The 18,478-nt window shown below is 33.6% G+C and overlaps 1 protein-coding gene across 1 annotated transcript in view; it reads right to left on the reverse strand.

Moving 5' to 3' along the window:
- LOC150099788 (lipid storage droplets surface-binding protein 2-like) overlaps window positions 1–18,478 on the reverse strand; it is a 119,454-nt gene that overhangs the window by 34,841 nt on the left and 66,135 nt on the right. The window contains exons 5-7 of the mRNA XM_090403579.1: window positions 12,658–12,829; window positions 8,051–8,220; window positions 2,210–2,347 (exon numbers count right to left, since the gene is read on the reverse strand). Coding sequence (XP_090259705.1) covers window positions 2,210–2,347; window positions 8,051–8,220; window positions 12,658–12,829 — 480 coding nt within the window. The remainder of the gene's footprint in view (window positions 1–2,209; window positions 2,348–8,050; window positions 8,221–12,657; window positions 12,830–18,478) is intronic.

An 18,478-nucleotide genomic window follows, 5' to 3' on the forward strand; every position in this document is an offset into this window, starting at 1 on the left:
CCAGAGATGTGGGCCTACACCATACTAAAAATGTATACAGCAGTTTTTTTAACTATTTGCTACAGATAAGTAGTCTTTTATTGCATGAAGCTCTTGTTCAGAAAAGATATCTCAGTCCACACCTTGTTTATACTGGGAGGAATCTTATTAGAACTTCTTTAAGAGAAGTAATTAGTTATCCACTCTTAGATGAAGAAAGTAAGTTCCCCCTCCAAATAAATCTGTGAACACAGACATCTAACAACTGCATATGATTGTTGAGTTGGATAAAGAGAATGGCTACATGATGACATTACTGACTTAACAGAGGCATTTGACAGGTTATTACATATAACTCTGTTAAACAGACTGGAGCAAATCAGAATGGATATGAAGCTGGTGATATGGATATTAGAGTGGCAGATGGATGGATACCAAAGAGTAGAATATGAAGGAGTAGAATCGAGGAGATGGCAGGTAACTTTCAGTGCTCTATACTTGGATTGCTGCTGTTTAATTTGTACATCAATGATATAGGAAATGATCTGAAAGGAAATATTCAGTTGTCTACTGATAATACAAAATTGGGTAGCATAATAGTTACAAGATGTAAAGTGTTTGAAAGATATAAATAGGCTGACAATATGGACAAAAGATAAGGAGTGCCAGTTTAATGTGGAAAAGTGTTATACACTATGGGATGAAAACATTACAAGCCATATACTACACTGATGGAAATGAACTCCAGTATACCTATTCAAGCCATTGCAAAACTTTAGATCTTTGCAATAACCCTAAATAGGTAATGAAAAAATCTAAAAATATTAATGTATTTGATACATGATACATAAAGGCAGGTTTAAGAAATGCAAAATTCTAAGTAAGAAATCTCAATCAATTGTCAAATAAGATTTTGTACCTTGCAGGTTTGCAGATCTCTGTACAAATTATGGAATTTGAGAATTATAGATGAACAAATAAGTAAAAACAGTGACAGCTAATGCAGAAACTGCTGATGGGCTGTATGCAGCTCATCAGTAGTTTTAGAGGTAAGTAAATTAGGAGTATTGTCAGATGAGTAGGAATACAACTTCAGATGTGGTGAAGAAAGGTGGGAGGAGTAGATTTTTTATGTGGAGAGTTATTAGCGAGTGGAATGCATTGCCAGAGTGCATTGTGAATGGGTAATGTAAATAACTTCAAAACTCATTATGATAGGCATGTTGCTGGTTGAGTCTGCCTCCCACATGGAGTCCACTGATTCCATGGAGGTTATGAAAAAAAAAACATAATAATAATAATATCTATTCACTAAGTGTGATATATTGCACTTTGAAATGCAAAGATAGAAGGCTACTTACTTGATGAAGCCATATTGCAGAAAACAGAGAAGATATTACATTGAAGACAACAGTGGAACAAGGAGTTAACATTCAGAGGAAACCAGAGAGGATTTTTTTTCTGAGTTTGTGAAGCATGGACATATGCCAGCAAGTACATACAATAGAGTAGCTATCCCATTGTATAAGACCCTAATCAGATCTCATCTACCGTGCACAGATTTGGATTTTGAGAGAGAGAGAGGTGAAGAAACTCAAACTCTGAAAAAGGTTCATGATGAGTAAACAGAATATAAGGATTATGGAATTGTAACTAACAGGACAGACTGAGATTAAAATATGATTATACATATAAGTTGGTAAGAGAAATTAGCCAAATTGATAGTGACAGGGATCAGTCAAGAGAAGTAATAGTGAAGAGGAAAAGTAGAGGGGGGAGAGAGAGAGATCATCCCTGATACTTGAATAAGGGTACTTTTTTTTTTCCAGGTGTTTTCACATTGCACCTTCAATCAATTAGATGCAATATTGAAACATATTTTAATTGTTGGTTTCATTCTCCCACAATAAATCTCTTTTAATTGTGGAGATGTGATAATGATAGTGACATCACAAGAAGATTCTGCAAGTCCTCAAGATCCTCCAATTTAGTATCAAATAAGAAAAAAATACTATTAATTATAAGCACCGATTTTTGGATTACACCACATCCATTTCAATTTTAACCTAATAGAAGAGTTTTAGGATCAAAGATTTGGGTGATTCTTTTGATGTGATAATAATAACATTATATTAATAATGTCCAATTTATAAAATTAACAAATTTAAAAATTATGTTTTAATAAACTTGATTAGAATTTCAATATAAGTGTTTTAAGAATAATACACACTTTGTCTGTTCCTTCCTGTTGTTCTTCCTCTTCTTTAGTTATTTCTTCCCAAAACCACATAGCTTGTTTCCTTGCTGTCAGGATAATATTATCTATTTTCTGATTTGTAAGAAATGAATTCATCTTGCCAAGTGGAACCTGCAGAGGATTTTTTTTAGTCATTTATTAATCACAAAATCTATTTAAACGGTATCAAATAATTATGATAAAACAGACGCTTTTCCTATTTTCCATTCCTGAGTGATTGATGACTTAATCAGAATATTGGAGAAAACAGCAATCTTGTATCCACCAAGTCCTTATATAGATATATTAATATATCATAATTATATTCATTCATTCATTCATTCACTCACTCACTCACTCACTCACTCACACACACACACACACACACACACACACACACACACACACACACACACACACACACACACACACACACACACACACACACACACACACACACAGAGTCTCTGTCATTTCTTCTGTAATATGATATATGTTTTCATAAAAATCCCTGCATTATTGCATTTCATACAATAAAAATAGAGTTGGGACAGAACACTCAAAACCTGTACACACACACACCTACTCTCCAACTAACAGGCTGCAGGTTTGAATCATGCTGTGAGCATGACTATTGTTTGTGATTGTTATTTTAGGTGTAAGATGTAATCAATGCCTGGTGTGAGAACACCACCCCCACTAACTGAAAGCATGAAGTAGCTTAAAAAAAGTTCCATGTTTGGTCTCTAGAGCAGGATTTCCAGACTATATAAAAAATATATATAATTGATAAAAATAGAAAACAAAAAATCCTTAGCTCACTCATGATACAAAATGTACTATTAGTTTGCAAATAACCTTTTGTGGGTGGGAACAACATAAAAAAAATAAATAAATAAAATACAGGATTACAGTAAATACTGTATGTCTTTAGGCAAAAATTCTACATGAAAATTGCAAGTACTTTGCAGTACTTGTATTTTTTTTCGCAGCTTATCTTTTATTTTAATATTATTTTTTTTGCTTTTTTTTATTTTTTAAAATTTTTTTGCAGCATTATCTCTGATTATGTGCAATGTCTCGTTTCTTTCAAAATGTTTTTTTTATTTCAAGCTTATACTCAATACTTAAGGCTTTCCTTTTTTTTTCTCTTTTGTTCCCTACTTGGATTATTATAATCAGCATGATTATCCATGTTTGAGACTGTATTAAACACTTATCAAGAAAAGTACAAAACTTGGAAGAACAACACAATGCACACTTGTAGAGCAACACACGTGGATATACTGGGGAGAAAGAGAAAAAAAGAGAGAGAGAGAGAGTAGCCGAGATGTGTGTTTTATGTATTCTTCCATGAGTCACTACCTTCAACTGAGTGGTGTTACTTGGTAGCACAGTCACCTTGTAAAAAATCACATATGAACAAATGTGATTTTGCAGTTTGGTGAATTTATTCCCCTATTTATCAATTATGCAATTGATAAATAGGGGAATGAAGTTATAAGAGAAATGACATGAAGTTATAAGAGAAATGGCAGCATACATAATAGAATCTGATGCATCACATTATATACTAATCATACAACTTAAATAGTAAGCAAATAAGCATTACTGCTCATTCGATCAATTTCCTCCTTCTCTGCAAACTCCACAAGAAAAGGAAGCATTTTGTTGATACTTGTAAAACTAGTACATTAATAAAGAAAGAAACTTTATAGTTGTTGCATGCCTACAAATGTAGGCTGTATGTACATTCAGCTTCCAAGATGCACTGAGTATGACTGACATCACAAAAACCTTGTAGCAACATGTATGACATTGACTAAATTAATTCATTTCATTAAATTTTTAATAATACTTAAGTTTTGTCTGTACTTATGAATTGGAAGAAAAATTTCTAATGTCTTTAAATTTTTGTTAATAAAGAAATATCAGAAGTAGAGTGCCTTCATAATGCAATCAGGTCATAAATGATATCATTTAGTTGAGAAGAATTTTGATGAAAGTGATATAAATCACTTCTAGGGTACAGAGAAAATTTATGAACTATCTACTACCTTTTCAACTGAAGGTGGTAGACAGTACCGTCGACAGGGTGTAGCATTGAGGCAGCCTGTCTCACGGTGCGGCTTAATAAGGGCACTCGTTCAGCCATATTGCGGTAGGCGGCGTTGCTACGCTATTATATCTTTTTTAAATAACAAAACCTGTGGTGCGTTCATAATTAGAAGAAACACACGTATAAACCACAGTGAAAATTATTTAATTGTAAATATTTCATCCTAAGTATCTTAGGACATCATCAGTACAGTATTTAAACAAAAATTAGGAATAACATACAGTTAGGGCGCATGATTACAATAGAATCTCATGAAAACGTGCATAACGTGCTAAAGTAGTACGAAAAAAAAAAAAAAAAAAAAAAACGTTAATTATTTAACACAGTTTTGTATGATAATTTCCCATACTTTAGGAATAGTAAGAACAATGTTGCAGTTTAGGTTTGGTCTGTGTAGTAGGGCTTCAGAACTTTCTTTGTATAAACGTTCATGTTTAAATATAGATCTATGTAAAAGTTTAGCCTTTTCCCAATGGATCCTATGGTTTGGATTTTCAATTCTGTGTTGAGAGAGGCCAGATTTCTGCGGTTTAAGAAGACGAATGTGGTCTTGATGTTCTGAGATGCGTTTCTGAACAGACTTACCTGCCTGTCCAAAGTAAGATAATTTGCATGAGCATGGAATCTCATAAACACCAGGTAACATCAAGGGTGAGAATTTGTCCTTAGGAGAAGGTAATAAGTTGTAAATTTGGTTGATAGGTTTGTAAGTAGTGGCAAAATTGTATTTCTTCATAATTTTAGAAAGACGTTCTGAGATGCCTTTAACGTAAGGTATGGGAATCCTATGCACTTCTTCCTGTCTGGTTTGATGTATGCAGAAGTGACTGATGATTTTTTGAGTTGTTTTGGGATTATATCCATTTAGGATGGCTGTATTTTTGATAACTTCTAATTCCTGGTTTAAAGATTCTTCAGAGGAGCAGAATTTGTGTGCTCTGGAAACTAGTGATTTAATAATGCCAAGAAAGTTCTGAAGCCCTACTACACAGACCAAATCTAAACCGCAACGACGTTCTTACTATTCCTAAAGTATGGGAAATTATCATACTAAACTGTGTTAAATAATTAAAGTTTTTTTTTTTTTTTTTTTTTTGTACTACTTTAGCACGTTATGCACATTTTCATGAGATTCTATTGTAATCATGCACCCTAACTGTATGTTATTCCTAATTTTTGTTTAAATACTGTACTGATGATGTCCTAAGATACTTAGGATGAAATATTTACAATTAAATAATTTTCACTGTGGTTTATACTTGTGTTTCTTCTAATTGCTATTATATCTATTATATTATACGATATTATATTATATTATATATATAAACTATTATATAAATTTAGAAGAGCTTATACACAGTTTTATTGTGCAATATCCCTGTAGAGCAAATATTTAATTAATATTATTATGTAATTGTTTTGCATTAGTGTTTCTCTTCTAATAAAAACAAAATAGCAATTGGAGATTTTCTTATATTTTTGTCTTATAATCCAACAGGGGTGATATTTAATTGTTTGCCTCAGGGCACGATCTAATCTGGCAACATCCCTGGTGGTAGATGCTCATCACCTGAGTACAAGACCACCACCATTATAATTATAAATACTATGTTATGATGAACAATATAATCATACTGAATATTTCATATTAAACCAATACTAGTAGTGATCTAGATCCAAAATCGTTAACCTATCCTCAATAAAAATATATATATATATCTAGATGGATATCTATTAATAAAGTGACCTGACAAGGACCTGAAATTCAGGAGCCACATTGCACAAGTTGTGAAGCAATCACATCGGATAATGGCAATGATGAAGAGGGCTCAGACATGCAAAACTAAAGAGGTATGATGCCATTGTATAAGGCCTTGATCAGGCCTCATATTGTGCACAGATTTGGTTGCCTAGTTTTCATGGTGACAACAATATGTTGGAAAGGGTCCAGAGAAGATTCACAAAGGTCAGTGGTCTTTGGAATGTGGAGTACGAGGACAAATTAAGAGAATGTAAATCGCAAAACCTCATGAATGGGAGGAAGAGGAGGAATGTGATTGAGACATAAGCTAGTCAGGGGTTGTTATCGGGTTGACATGGAAGAGATTTTTCATATAATGAGAGAGGGGTAGAACAAGAGGCCATCTCTGGAAACTGTATAAAGAGGGTGTGAGCAAGGAATGAAGAGCAGGTTCTTTGCATGGAGAGTAGTTGGTGGGCAGAATGCATTGCCTGAGTGTATTGTGAATGCAGAGTCATAGCTAGAGGGGGCCATCCGCCCCAGACGTCTTTTTGAACATTTTTGAACTTTTGCAGTTAATTCTAAAATACAGTCTCGAGAACTCAGTTCCAACTATTATAATACTACAGCAAATTTTCCTCACAATTACTGTAAGTGTTGCTAGTTGTGAGAGGAGTTTTTCTAAATCAAATTGATTAAGAATTACCTACATTACTATGAAATAGACTTCCAATGTCATCGACGATTTTGCTAACATAAAAGCAAGAAAAATAACATTGTAGAATGTTGAAATTAAAGTTTTACTTCAAAAATAAACAGTCTTTTAATTTATTTCCCTATACATCGTTTTGACTTTTTGTAGTATTTTTGGTGTGTATTAGAGGGGCGGCAAACTTAGGGACCGCCCCGGGTGGCAAAAGCTCTAGCTACACCACTGTGTGAATGTAGACACATTGAATCATTTTAAGGCACAGTTGGATGAGCATTGTGTCGAATAGTGTGTACCTTGTATACTGCTAGTATGTTTAGAGTCTCTTTTATTCCAAACAAATTTATTCAAATAGCAAACCAGTTTTACTTCTGTTATCCATTTTCATATTTAATTTGCCACCTTCATTAAAGTTTTCCTATATAGCCAAAATGTTTTACTAGCTTGTATAGGTCACATTGATAATGCAGTTAACATTTTTCATGTTCCTGTATATATGAATAGTTTCAAGAATAAACAAAAGCAAGATAAACAAAAGAAATCCGCATAGCATGAAATACAAGATCTTCTGACTTAATATCCAACTTGCATCTTCTTGTGATGTGCTTTATTATTATTATTATTATTATTATTATTATTAACATCCAACCTCCATGGAGTCAAGAGACTGATCATGTTAATAATAATAATAATAATATAAGCAAGATAAACAAAAGAAATCCGCATAGCATGAAATACAAGATCTTCTGACTTAATATCCAACTTGCATCTTCTTGTGATGTGCTTTATTATTATTATTAACATCCAACCTCCATGGAGTCAAGAGACTGATCATGTTAATAATAATAATAATAAAGCACATCACAAGAAGATGCAAGTTGGATATTAAGTCAGAAGATCTTGTATTTCGTGCTATGCAGATTTTTTTTGTTTATCTTGCTTATATCTTTTGTTTATCTTGCTTTTGTTTATACTTGAAACTATTCATATATACAGGAACATGAAAAATGTTAACTGCATTATCAATGTGACCTATACAAGCTAGTAAAACATTTTGGCTATATAGGAAAACTTTTTAATGAAGGTGGCAAATTAAATATGAAAATGGATAACAGAAGTAAAACTGGTTTGCTATTTGAATAAATTTGTTTGGAATAAAAGAGACACTAAACATACTAGTAGTATACAAGATGGTATTTAAATAAATTCTAACTTTTAATGCTCACATAAAGCCAATCAAAATCAGAATTTTAAATGCCAACTTACCAAATCGAACAACAAACTGACTTTAGTAAGGGATCCCTCACTATATTTTTGTAAATTGTGTAGCTGAGTACTAACATGTTTGTACATTCTGTTTCTCATTTTATTAGATATATGACCAACAAGCTCCATCACTTCATTTCCTTTTATCTCTGTTTCATGATCTTCGGATTCTGAAAATAAAAATTTCTGCAGTGCAACTGGTACGTTAACTGGTATACAAATAATAAATGCACATTATTTTAAACCAAATGAAATGTGGGGGGGAAGGAATTTAATCAGATTGGGGGATGAGGGTATTCATTTCTAAAGCTAATAATGTTATGATTAATCACTTCTGCAGTTCAGATAACAAATCCTACTGGAAGTTAGAAACATCCAATAAACACAGAATATTTTTAATTTCATTTATTTTTATTTTATTGTTATTATTATTATTATTATTTTGTCTATTATTGAGGAAAACTTTTAAGATGCACTATTAACTTGAAGAGCATTAAATGATTAGCATTAATTCAAGATATTTTCTGATAAAATTATTGCTTTGTGGGAAATTTTTGGAATTGAGACCACATTATAATATAAATAAGGAGTTTATTAAAAATAAGCAAGTAAAACCTGACACGTTCCACACATAAGACTTACATCGTTAGGAGTAGTGGTACATGAAAGTTTTACACAACAAAAGCCTATTAACAATTATTTACACATATAAGATGTTTTTGATAACTTCACAACTGTTAAATATAATTGATTGTATTCTGGTTTATCAATTATATTTAACAGTTGTGAAGTTATCGAAAACATCTAATATGTGTAAATAATTGTTAATAGGCTTTTGTTGTGTAAAACTTTCATGTACCTACTCCTGATGATGTAAGTCTTACAACATATGAAACTTGTTGAGTTTTAATTGCTTATTTTTAATAAACTCCTTATTTATATTATAATGTGGTCTCAATACTGAAAATTTCCTACAAAACTGCTTAACCACAGAAACCTATGTGTACATAAATTATTGCTTTGTCTATTTTTATATCAACAGGTGAATAAAGAAATAAAAATTACAAAACTTAGACATACTGAAAGTGCTAATTTGCACTATCTCTCTCTCTCTCTCTCTCTCTCTCTCTCACTCACTCACTCACTGTAGGTAATTTGCAGACTTTTCCATGGCCCAACAATGGAGACTTCTCATGATACTCAGCTTTCAAACTTTTCATAATACGGTTGTGGGAGGGGTATACTTTGCATTTAAAATTGGAAACCAAGGTAAACTACACTTATACCTGTCCCACATGTATTTTCAACCAAGCCTTAGAAAACTGCGTGCTAGCCAATATTTCAACCATGAAAGAGAGGAAATATTAAAATATTAAACACATAATTTGAATATGTGAAATTTACAAGTTTTTAAAAAATGAAAAATGAACATACAAATATATACATAGGCATGTGGTTCCAAAAAAAACCAGAGGGGATTAGCAAGATGAAAATTTAGAACTATGAGTTTTGGAGGTCTGAGAAAAAATGGAAGAAACTAATTGCTGTTGATGCACATATTTTAGCAGATATTAGAAAAAAGAGAGAACTCATAATACTACACTTAATTATAATAGTCATGGAATTATTTCAAAAAAAAAAAAACATTTGACAGCAACAAACTTCCAAGAAAAGCTTCAAAGGTATATATAAACTCTGAGCTGCAAGTATACTAAATTATATAAACTATTGCTTTAACACAAGAGAGCCAGATATATACCAACTATAATGACTTGGATAATAAAGAACAGTTTAACCTGTAGATATAGAAAGGGAGAGAATATTCCTGGCCAAGATAGAACAAAAAAAAAAAATTCAGATAAAATCAATAACAGTTCAAGGTTTCAAAAAGATGTGCAAAAAAGTGAAGGCTAAAGTGAATTTCTATTACTGAATGGTTTTGAAATCAAGTTAGAATATACCATGGATGAAGAGACACCACACACACACACATATGAGGTGGGGACTACAAAAAAAGAATAATTTTTGGCACCCAAAAAAAAAAAAGTAATTAGAAAGCTGATAGTGAAAGAATGGGCTTCTGAGGATTGCTGTGATGATCTGCTCCTTTGGCTCCATGGCAGAAAAGTAACTAGTAACCAGTGGCTGCTCATGACTTGAAATCGTAGGGATGCTGCAACTTTCAAAATTTACATACACACTGTAAGTACAGTGTATATGTGTTTGGATAAAATATCAAAATTATGGTAAAAATTTAAAAAAAAATTAAACATGAAAAAATATTGTTTATTATTGATAAAATTATACAGTTTAGTATAATTCAAAATTATTTAAAAATAAAATTCATTCCTTTAATTAAATTAAAAGAATGGATTTACAATTTTTGGACATTACAATTAAATCCTTTAATTGTAATATCCAAATATTTAAAGAGACAGAGTAAACACAATAAGCACTATGAACACACTACTACTGGCGCAAACTGCATATAAACAACAGTTGAACTGCATGACGGACAGTGCCGCATTATGCTAATAGCTTGCATCTCACTATGACGTGCATATCCTTGCGCACGTAGCAATATGACACTGTGGTAAACACAGTGCTTATAGCGTCCTTCACCCTCTTAAGTGCTACAAGATGGATTTTTATTATTTTTTATACAAAATAAGAGAATTGTATATAGGATTGTTGATGATAAAATTAAATATTACAAGCAAATATAAAAAAATTAATAAATATATTTATATATCGAGAAAAATTGGGGGTGCTGCAGTTCTGCAGTGCCTATGCACGAGCCGTCGCTGCTAGTAACACAACAAAAGGTGGGGGGGGGAGGTATGTCTAGGTGACTCCAGAACCGATTCATCAGAATAGGGCACCATGGTAGGGATTATTTAGATTAAATGGAATTTAGTCAAGAATTTTAGAGTACAATGTCAGAAGCTTCATAATAGATAGTTCAGAGCAAACTGCAAAGTAAACTTTTTGGAGCACTTTTGTATGAAGAAAATTCAGTGGTGGAATATGTGGAAACAATTAGTAGGATGGTAGAGGAAAAATTGCAACAGTCAGTTGTCCTGGATGGCAAATTAACTAGCTATGTTGCTGAAGAAACTTACAACATACTATTAAAGAAGGCTGAAGGAGGTAGCATTTCAAAACCTATCTACATGCTGTTTAGAAGTATAATGCAAGATAAAATTTTGAAATAAATGTTAATAATAAAAAAATTAAGTAAATCACATTAAAAAAATAAAGTAAATAAATTCTCAAATGTCTTTTATTCCACAAAGGGAGTTAGTGAAGCTCCTTTAGCCCTAACTTATTCTTTGAAGATGGGGAGCAGCCAGTCTTCATTCTTCATGCTTTCATTGATGGTGAGCTCAAGCAGTCAATGAACCACGACTTTTCAGAAGAGTATTTCTCACTAACTCTCTTCCTTCATATGAACTCATTTGTCCCTCTCAAAGCAGTTCTCTTGTGCGTGGTGAGAAATAAGTCACTGTCTATTGCTTATTCTTCTGAGGTCAATGAGGAAATCATTGCACTGCCATCTTTTGGTAGTGGAGTCCAGACTGGTCATCAGACAATTCTGATTTACTAACACAGTACTACTAGCTGTGATGAAGCACAGTACTTTGGTCTTCACAAGGAAGAAAGGATAACAAGAACAACTAATCAAGGAAAGAATCTCCTCATATGAAGAATAAAAAGTAAGACTGTCACATGTTGATAGTTATGATTGCACTAACTTGCAGGATTTGCAATTTATAATTTTTTTTTAATAAATATAGTCTTACGAATTTAGGAAAATTTACTGTAAATCTCAGTTAGTATACAAAAAGATTACTAATGATGTTGTTTTGGAATACATACAGAGATACTCTATTTACTTGTTTGGTGTTGTTAACTAAGTGTCTAAGCTGCTATCCAATCAGCCAGCTAGGCTGGCTTATTGGACAGCAACTTAGAGGGGATAACATCTTCAACCAAAAGTTTGTGGGTTGGAATCTCATCACAGGCATGGATGTTTGTGATATCTAGGTAAGAGATGAATTCATTGTCTGGTATGAAACTATCATTCCATTTATTAGAGGTCTGAAGTGGTTTGAAAAAATTCCATGTTTGACCTTTAAAGCTGGGTTGCCTGATTACATAAAAAATAAATAAAGTATAAAAAATAATAAAAAGAAACCTTTAGCCTTTCATTTTTACTAATGTAAAACAAGCTTACAATCCTTTGTAGGTGAGAGTCATGTAAAAAAAAGAAGTACAGAATATTTGTAATAAACTGTTGTTTAGCAAAACCTTAGGAGTGAAGTATTCGTGACACACCATCAAAGAGTTTTACTAGTATTTCTCATAACATCTCTTTAGAGTTTAATAGGTGAATGAATTTTTATTTGCATAGCTACACAGTCCAATTATTGCAAAATCCTGTTTAAAGATAATTTCTGTGATTAAGCAGTCAGATGGCCTTTTGAGGATATTTAAATACAAAACATTACCATATAATAATATTTCTCTCTTAGATACAGAAACTCATTTTCATTATTAAAACAAATTTTTGCCTTTTTAATGATAAGGCATATATTTTAACATACCCTCTTCAACTTCATCTTCATTTTCATCTTCATTAATAGGTGGGAGGTAGTGATCAATATACTTTTCTGTCAAGTTGAGAGCACTCTCTATTGATGTTGTCAAAAGGTGGTTATATGAAGCAGGAAGAATAGAAGATGCTTTCTGGATACCATAGTCAGCCACAGACTTTACCTACAAAAAAAAAAAAAAAAAAGAAGTAGATTATAGTTCTGGATTATATCGGGTTCATGATATAGATGTCAATTTATCCATAAAGATTACTTTAAAAAAATCTAGATTAGCAAAATTTACAGAAGCAAACTGAAAATTGGTGTGAGGACATTTATTTTTCTAGATTCCTTTATCCTTTTTCTATAGCTTTATACCACTTGGGTATAAGGATTAGTATTCTTTAACCACGCTACCAGCCAAGATGTCTATAGATGTCAAGGTTGTTATCATGGATGCGAAGTGCATATTAAAATTTTAATATTATTGATATTACATTGAAATATATGATGGATACAAAGCATATGAGGATGCGTAATTGATCCATAATAGCCGGTAAGATGGTTAATGGTAGCTATTTTTTGGTCTCTAGAGTAAACAGCCTCATCTTCATTAATACACACTCACCTATGAATGACACCTTTCATTTTAGTGAAAAAGATAGAAATCTATAAAACTGAGTTCTGGAATTTACAGTGGATGGGACAAAGAGCCCCGTGTAGTTTTAAAACTACATTTCTTATTTATAAACTAAGTCTATTATATTGTGTTATATTGTCATACAAGACATCTTCCATATCTTTTTCTTGTTTGACTTTCTCTAAAGTCCTTGAATTTATTCAAGTTAGCAATGTATGACTTAGAATTTATGGTTTGTCTATTATCACATTTTATTATTATTACACGACACCTCCAGGGTCCAAAGACTCATCGAGGGAGGGCACCTACTCTTCAACTCTCCGTCTCCACCACTTAATCCGCCAACTACAACGAACTGCAACTATCATCATCAACACCAGCTCCATCTACTGCCCATCAACACTATTATTTTCACACACAATCACAAACACCCATGCCCATCGTGGGATTCGAACCCGCAGCCTTTTGGCTGGAGAGCAGATACGCTAACCACTCGGCCAACCAGGCTGCCCTCACTATGAGTTAAGAATTGTTGTTCAGAAGATGTCAGAAGAAGATTAGGAATGGCTAAAACAACAGTCAGAGACTTATCTGGAAGGATGGATCCATCTCTATGGGAACAAAGTTGGGGATTTTAGATGCAGCTGTTTTTCCAACAGCAACTTATGTATAAGAGACTTGGAACCTAAAGAAGTCTGATAGGAAAAGGATAGCTGCTTTTGAAATGTGGTGTTACAGAAGGCTATTGAGGATATAATATACTGAAAAGTGGACAAATGCATGGGTGCTAGAAAGAATCAGTAGAACTTTAAGGCTCCTTAAGGATACTGACAGAAGAAAGTTAACATACTTTGGATACATTGAAAGGATGGAAAGGATGGAAGGAGGACTTCTCAGAACAGTAATAGAAGATAAAGCTCCTAGAAAAAGAGGAAGGGGTATACCATAAATGATATGGATGGATGACTTGTCTGGAGTGACTGATCTTCAGAGAGTTGAAGTCTCCAGAAAAGTATACAACAAGATCACATGGCACATCACCAAGCATCTGGGTAACAATACAGCATCTGTTGATGCCCAGTGAACAGATGGATGGGCCAACTCTGTAATTAGTTCCACACATCTCCTCTTAACTGAATGATTGCTCTCATCAACTGGTAGCAATATATCCATCTTAGCTACAGACAAATCCCAAGATACAGCATGCTCAATCCCCTGATACTTTCTATTACATGCAGCCTTAGGTAATTATTTTTTGGAAGCTGCATAATTTCATTTCCTCACCCACGTGGCTTTTCCTCGTATTATATTTTCCTCGAAAGTATTCAGTATTACTAGATCCGAGAACCAGATCCAGATCTGAGAACGTTGATCTTCAATTTCAGTGGAAATAGTTTCTTTATACTTCCTTGATGATTGGTCACTGACATTTGCAACACCGATGTTATTTCGTTCAGTTTTGAGAACACTCCGTCCATTGTTGTAATCGGCTTGCAGGCAATTTTTTATTATCGGTCATAAACGGCGGTATTCTCTCTCCCAATTGTTGAAAGATTTTGATGTATGAAAATTAACGATAATTCATGAATATTTCCATGTTTAAAAATATGCTGCTTGGTCACTGACATTTGCTACACAGATGTCATTTCCTTCAGTTTTGAGAACAGAGGATATGCCACCGTTGTTATAATCCGCTTGCAGGCAATTTTTATGACCCGTCATAAACAGCATTATTCGCTTTCCCAAATGTTGAAATGTTTCGATATGTGAAAATTAACGATACACAGATGTTATTATGGGTTCTGGGTTTGAGCTTTTCGGCATATTCGCGAGTGTTATTCTCCTCAGAATATTTCTACTATAAAATATTTATTTATGAAAAATGCTTAGAAAACTAAAATGACAAATTCCAGAACTTCTCGCAGAACACAGTTTGAGAAACCCTGCTCTAGACACTAAATGGTTATTTTCACGTCACTTTATTCTCCGATAAGCAGAATGACAATCTTACACTGGGCGCAGGGTGATCACCACTAGTACTTTTGTACTAGATCTAGCAGTAGCGCACTCAGGATTTAATGTTGGGGAGAGCCCGACTTGAGTAGACGATTTGAAAATACACACTACACATCGCATACGACCTATGACTGAGCATCTGAAATGATCGCATATGACCTATGACTGAGCATCGGAAATAGAAGATATGACACATAAATTTTAAAAAAATGAATTTTAATTAGGAAAAGATTTTTGGAAACTTTTCTCCAGAAAAGTATACAACAAGATCACATGGCACATCACCAAGCATCTGGGTAACAATACAGCATCTGTTGATGCCCAGTGAACAGATGGATGGGCCAACTCTGTAATTAGTTCCACACATCTCCTCTTAACTGAATGATTGCTCTCATCAACTGGTAGCAATATATCCATCTTAGCTACAGACAAATCCCAAGATACAGCATGCTCAATCCCCTGATACTTTCTATTACATGCAGCCTTAGGTAATTATTTTTTGGAAGCTGCATAATTTCATTTCCTCACCCACGTGGCTTTTCCTCGTATTATATTTTCCTCGAAAGTATTCAGTATTACTAGATCCGAGAACCAGATCCAGATCTGAGAACGTTGATCTTCAATTTCAGTGGAAATAGTTTCTTTATACTTCCTTGATGATTGGTCACTGACATTTGCAACACCGATGTTATTTCGTTCAGTTTTGAGAACACTCCGTCCATTGTTGTAATCGGCTTGCAGGCAATTTTTTATTATCGGTCATAAACGGCGGTATTCTCTCTCCCAATTGTTGAAAGATTTTGATGTATGAAAATTAACGATAATTCATGAATATTTCCATGTTTAAAAATATGCTGCTTGGTCACTGACATTTGCTACACAGATGTCATTTCCTTCAGTTTTGAGAACAGAGGATATGCCACCGTTGTTATAATCCGCTTGCAGGCAATTTTTATGACCCGTCATAAACAGCATTATTCGCTTTCCCAAATGTTGAAATGTTTCGATATGTGAAAATTAACGATACACAGATGTTATTATGGGTTCTGGGTTTGAGCTTTTCGGCATATTCGCGAGTGTTATTCTCCTCAGAATATTTCTACTATAAAATATTTATTTATGAAAAATGCTTAGAAAACTAAAATGACAAATTCCAGAACTTCTCGCAGAACACAGTTTGAGAAACCCTGCTCTAGACACTAAATGGTTATTTTCACGTCACTTTATTCTCCGATAAGCAGAATGACAATCTTACACTGGGCGCAGGGTGATCACCACTAGTACTTTTGTACTAGATCTAGCAGTAGCGCACTCAGGATTTAATGTTGGGGAGAGCCCGACTTGAGTAGACGATTTGAAAATACACACTACACATCGCATACGACCTATGACTGAGCATCTGAAATGATCGCATATGACCTATGACTGAGCATCGGAAATAGAAGATATGACACATAAATTTTAAAAAAATGAATTTTAATTAGGAAAAGATTTTTGGAAACTTTTCTAGTGTTTTTTTCCCCCCTTTTTCTTTGGGAGGAAGGACCCATTGTCCCTCCCCCCCTCTGGATGCACCACTGAGAGCTAGTACTTTTAATAAATTTTTAGTGTTCTAGTACGTTCACCAACAGATCTAGTACTTTCTACCTTCCGTATAATAATAACAACAACATGAGCGTTAGACATATGAGTTTATATTTTTCTCTTCTCCCATCTCCCCATGTGTCACATTCAGTGACACAAGCATGATTTCTCTTCCCCCCCTCTCACTGTTCGCTAAACTTCTCTTCACCCCCCCACCCCACCCCAATACTCATGCAATCTGACTGGCAGTAGCCAATGAAAATATATTCTTCGCTATTCAAACACTTCTCGTGCGTTATAGGATCATTACAACAATGAAAACAAGTGGAAGAATTAAATATTTTACTATGAGTAACCACCTTTTATTGATGCACAGCGTAAATTCGACCCCCATTGAAAAGATAAATCCAGCTGACAATGGTCAGTTTTTTGACATAGAAAATGTATATCTAGGGATGTTATGAAGAGCTTGATAGAGAATAGAAACTATTGAAGACTGTAGAAGCATTGAAAAAGGTCAAGAATTCATGGTTTTTTGGTTTTTGAAATGAAAATGCTGTAGGAGAACAAATGTTTCCTAATTTAACAACATTAGTTAAAGCTGTACTGTGCCTCCCTCATTCATCAGCAGCAACTGAAAGAATATTTTCAGCAGTGACAATAAATAAGAATAAAATAAGAAATCAACTACAAACTCTCGTGATGAATGGACTCTTTTTGACAAAATAAAAATTGGAACATTCATCAGCTACAGATTTTACTATTTCTGAAGAGTTAATTAATTTAGCAAAATCTGATAAAAATAATGAATAAATACTTCCAGTGTTTTTCTTGTGAGTGAGACCCCATGTATATATGTAAATAGCATATTAAATAACTGAAAATTTAATGTTACATTATTTTATACACTAAAAATTATATGGTAAATTAATACATATATTAAGTGCTAGAGTTACATTTGGGACTTCTGTTATGATGACTGAACTGCAGCTCTTGGACTCATAGATGACTACAGTAAGGTGAGTTTGACTTTTTTTTTCTTTTCATATTTGGCGTAAATGTATTAATTTAGCAATTTTACATTGAGTTCACTACGATAATAAGGTAGTAATATCGTAAAGTGCTCTAAATAGAGTGAAACGAAAGCAAATAAAAACTTAGTACTTTTTTTTTTCAGATTTAGTACCTTTTATCTGCATAAATGACATTATGCACAGGTTATGCAGACGGTGTGGTGTGGAATGAGTTTGATGAGCGAAAGGATTTATACAAGATGGATGGCCTGTATTTGAATGGATTTGGTGTGCGGAGACTGGAAAAAGTGTTACTGAATGAAGTGAAAATGGATGTGCAGAACCAGGGAAACTAGAACTACTAAGGAGGGGGGGGGAGAGTGGATATGCGGACATCATTGAGACAGTTGAGTGTAACAATGTATATAATGTACCCGAGCCAGTACTAAGGACAAAAAATCGAAATGGGATAGTTAGAATAACGCATCAAGATAGGGGTGGGACAAAGGGACCACTGCATTTCATGTATACTAATGCCAGGAGTATTAGGAACAAGAAGGAAGAATTTTTGGCCTTGATT

Source organism: Typopeltis vanoorti, chromosome 14 (assembly GCF_054136105.1).
Source record: "Typopeltis vanoorti isolate ZY-2024b chromosome 14, IOZ_Tvanoo_1.0, whole genome shotgun sequence".
Lineage (NCBI taxonomy): Eukaryota > Metazoa > Arthropoda > Arachnida > Uropygi > Thelyphonidae > Typopeltis > Typopeltis vanoorti.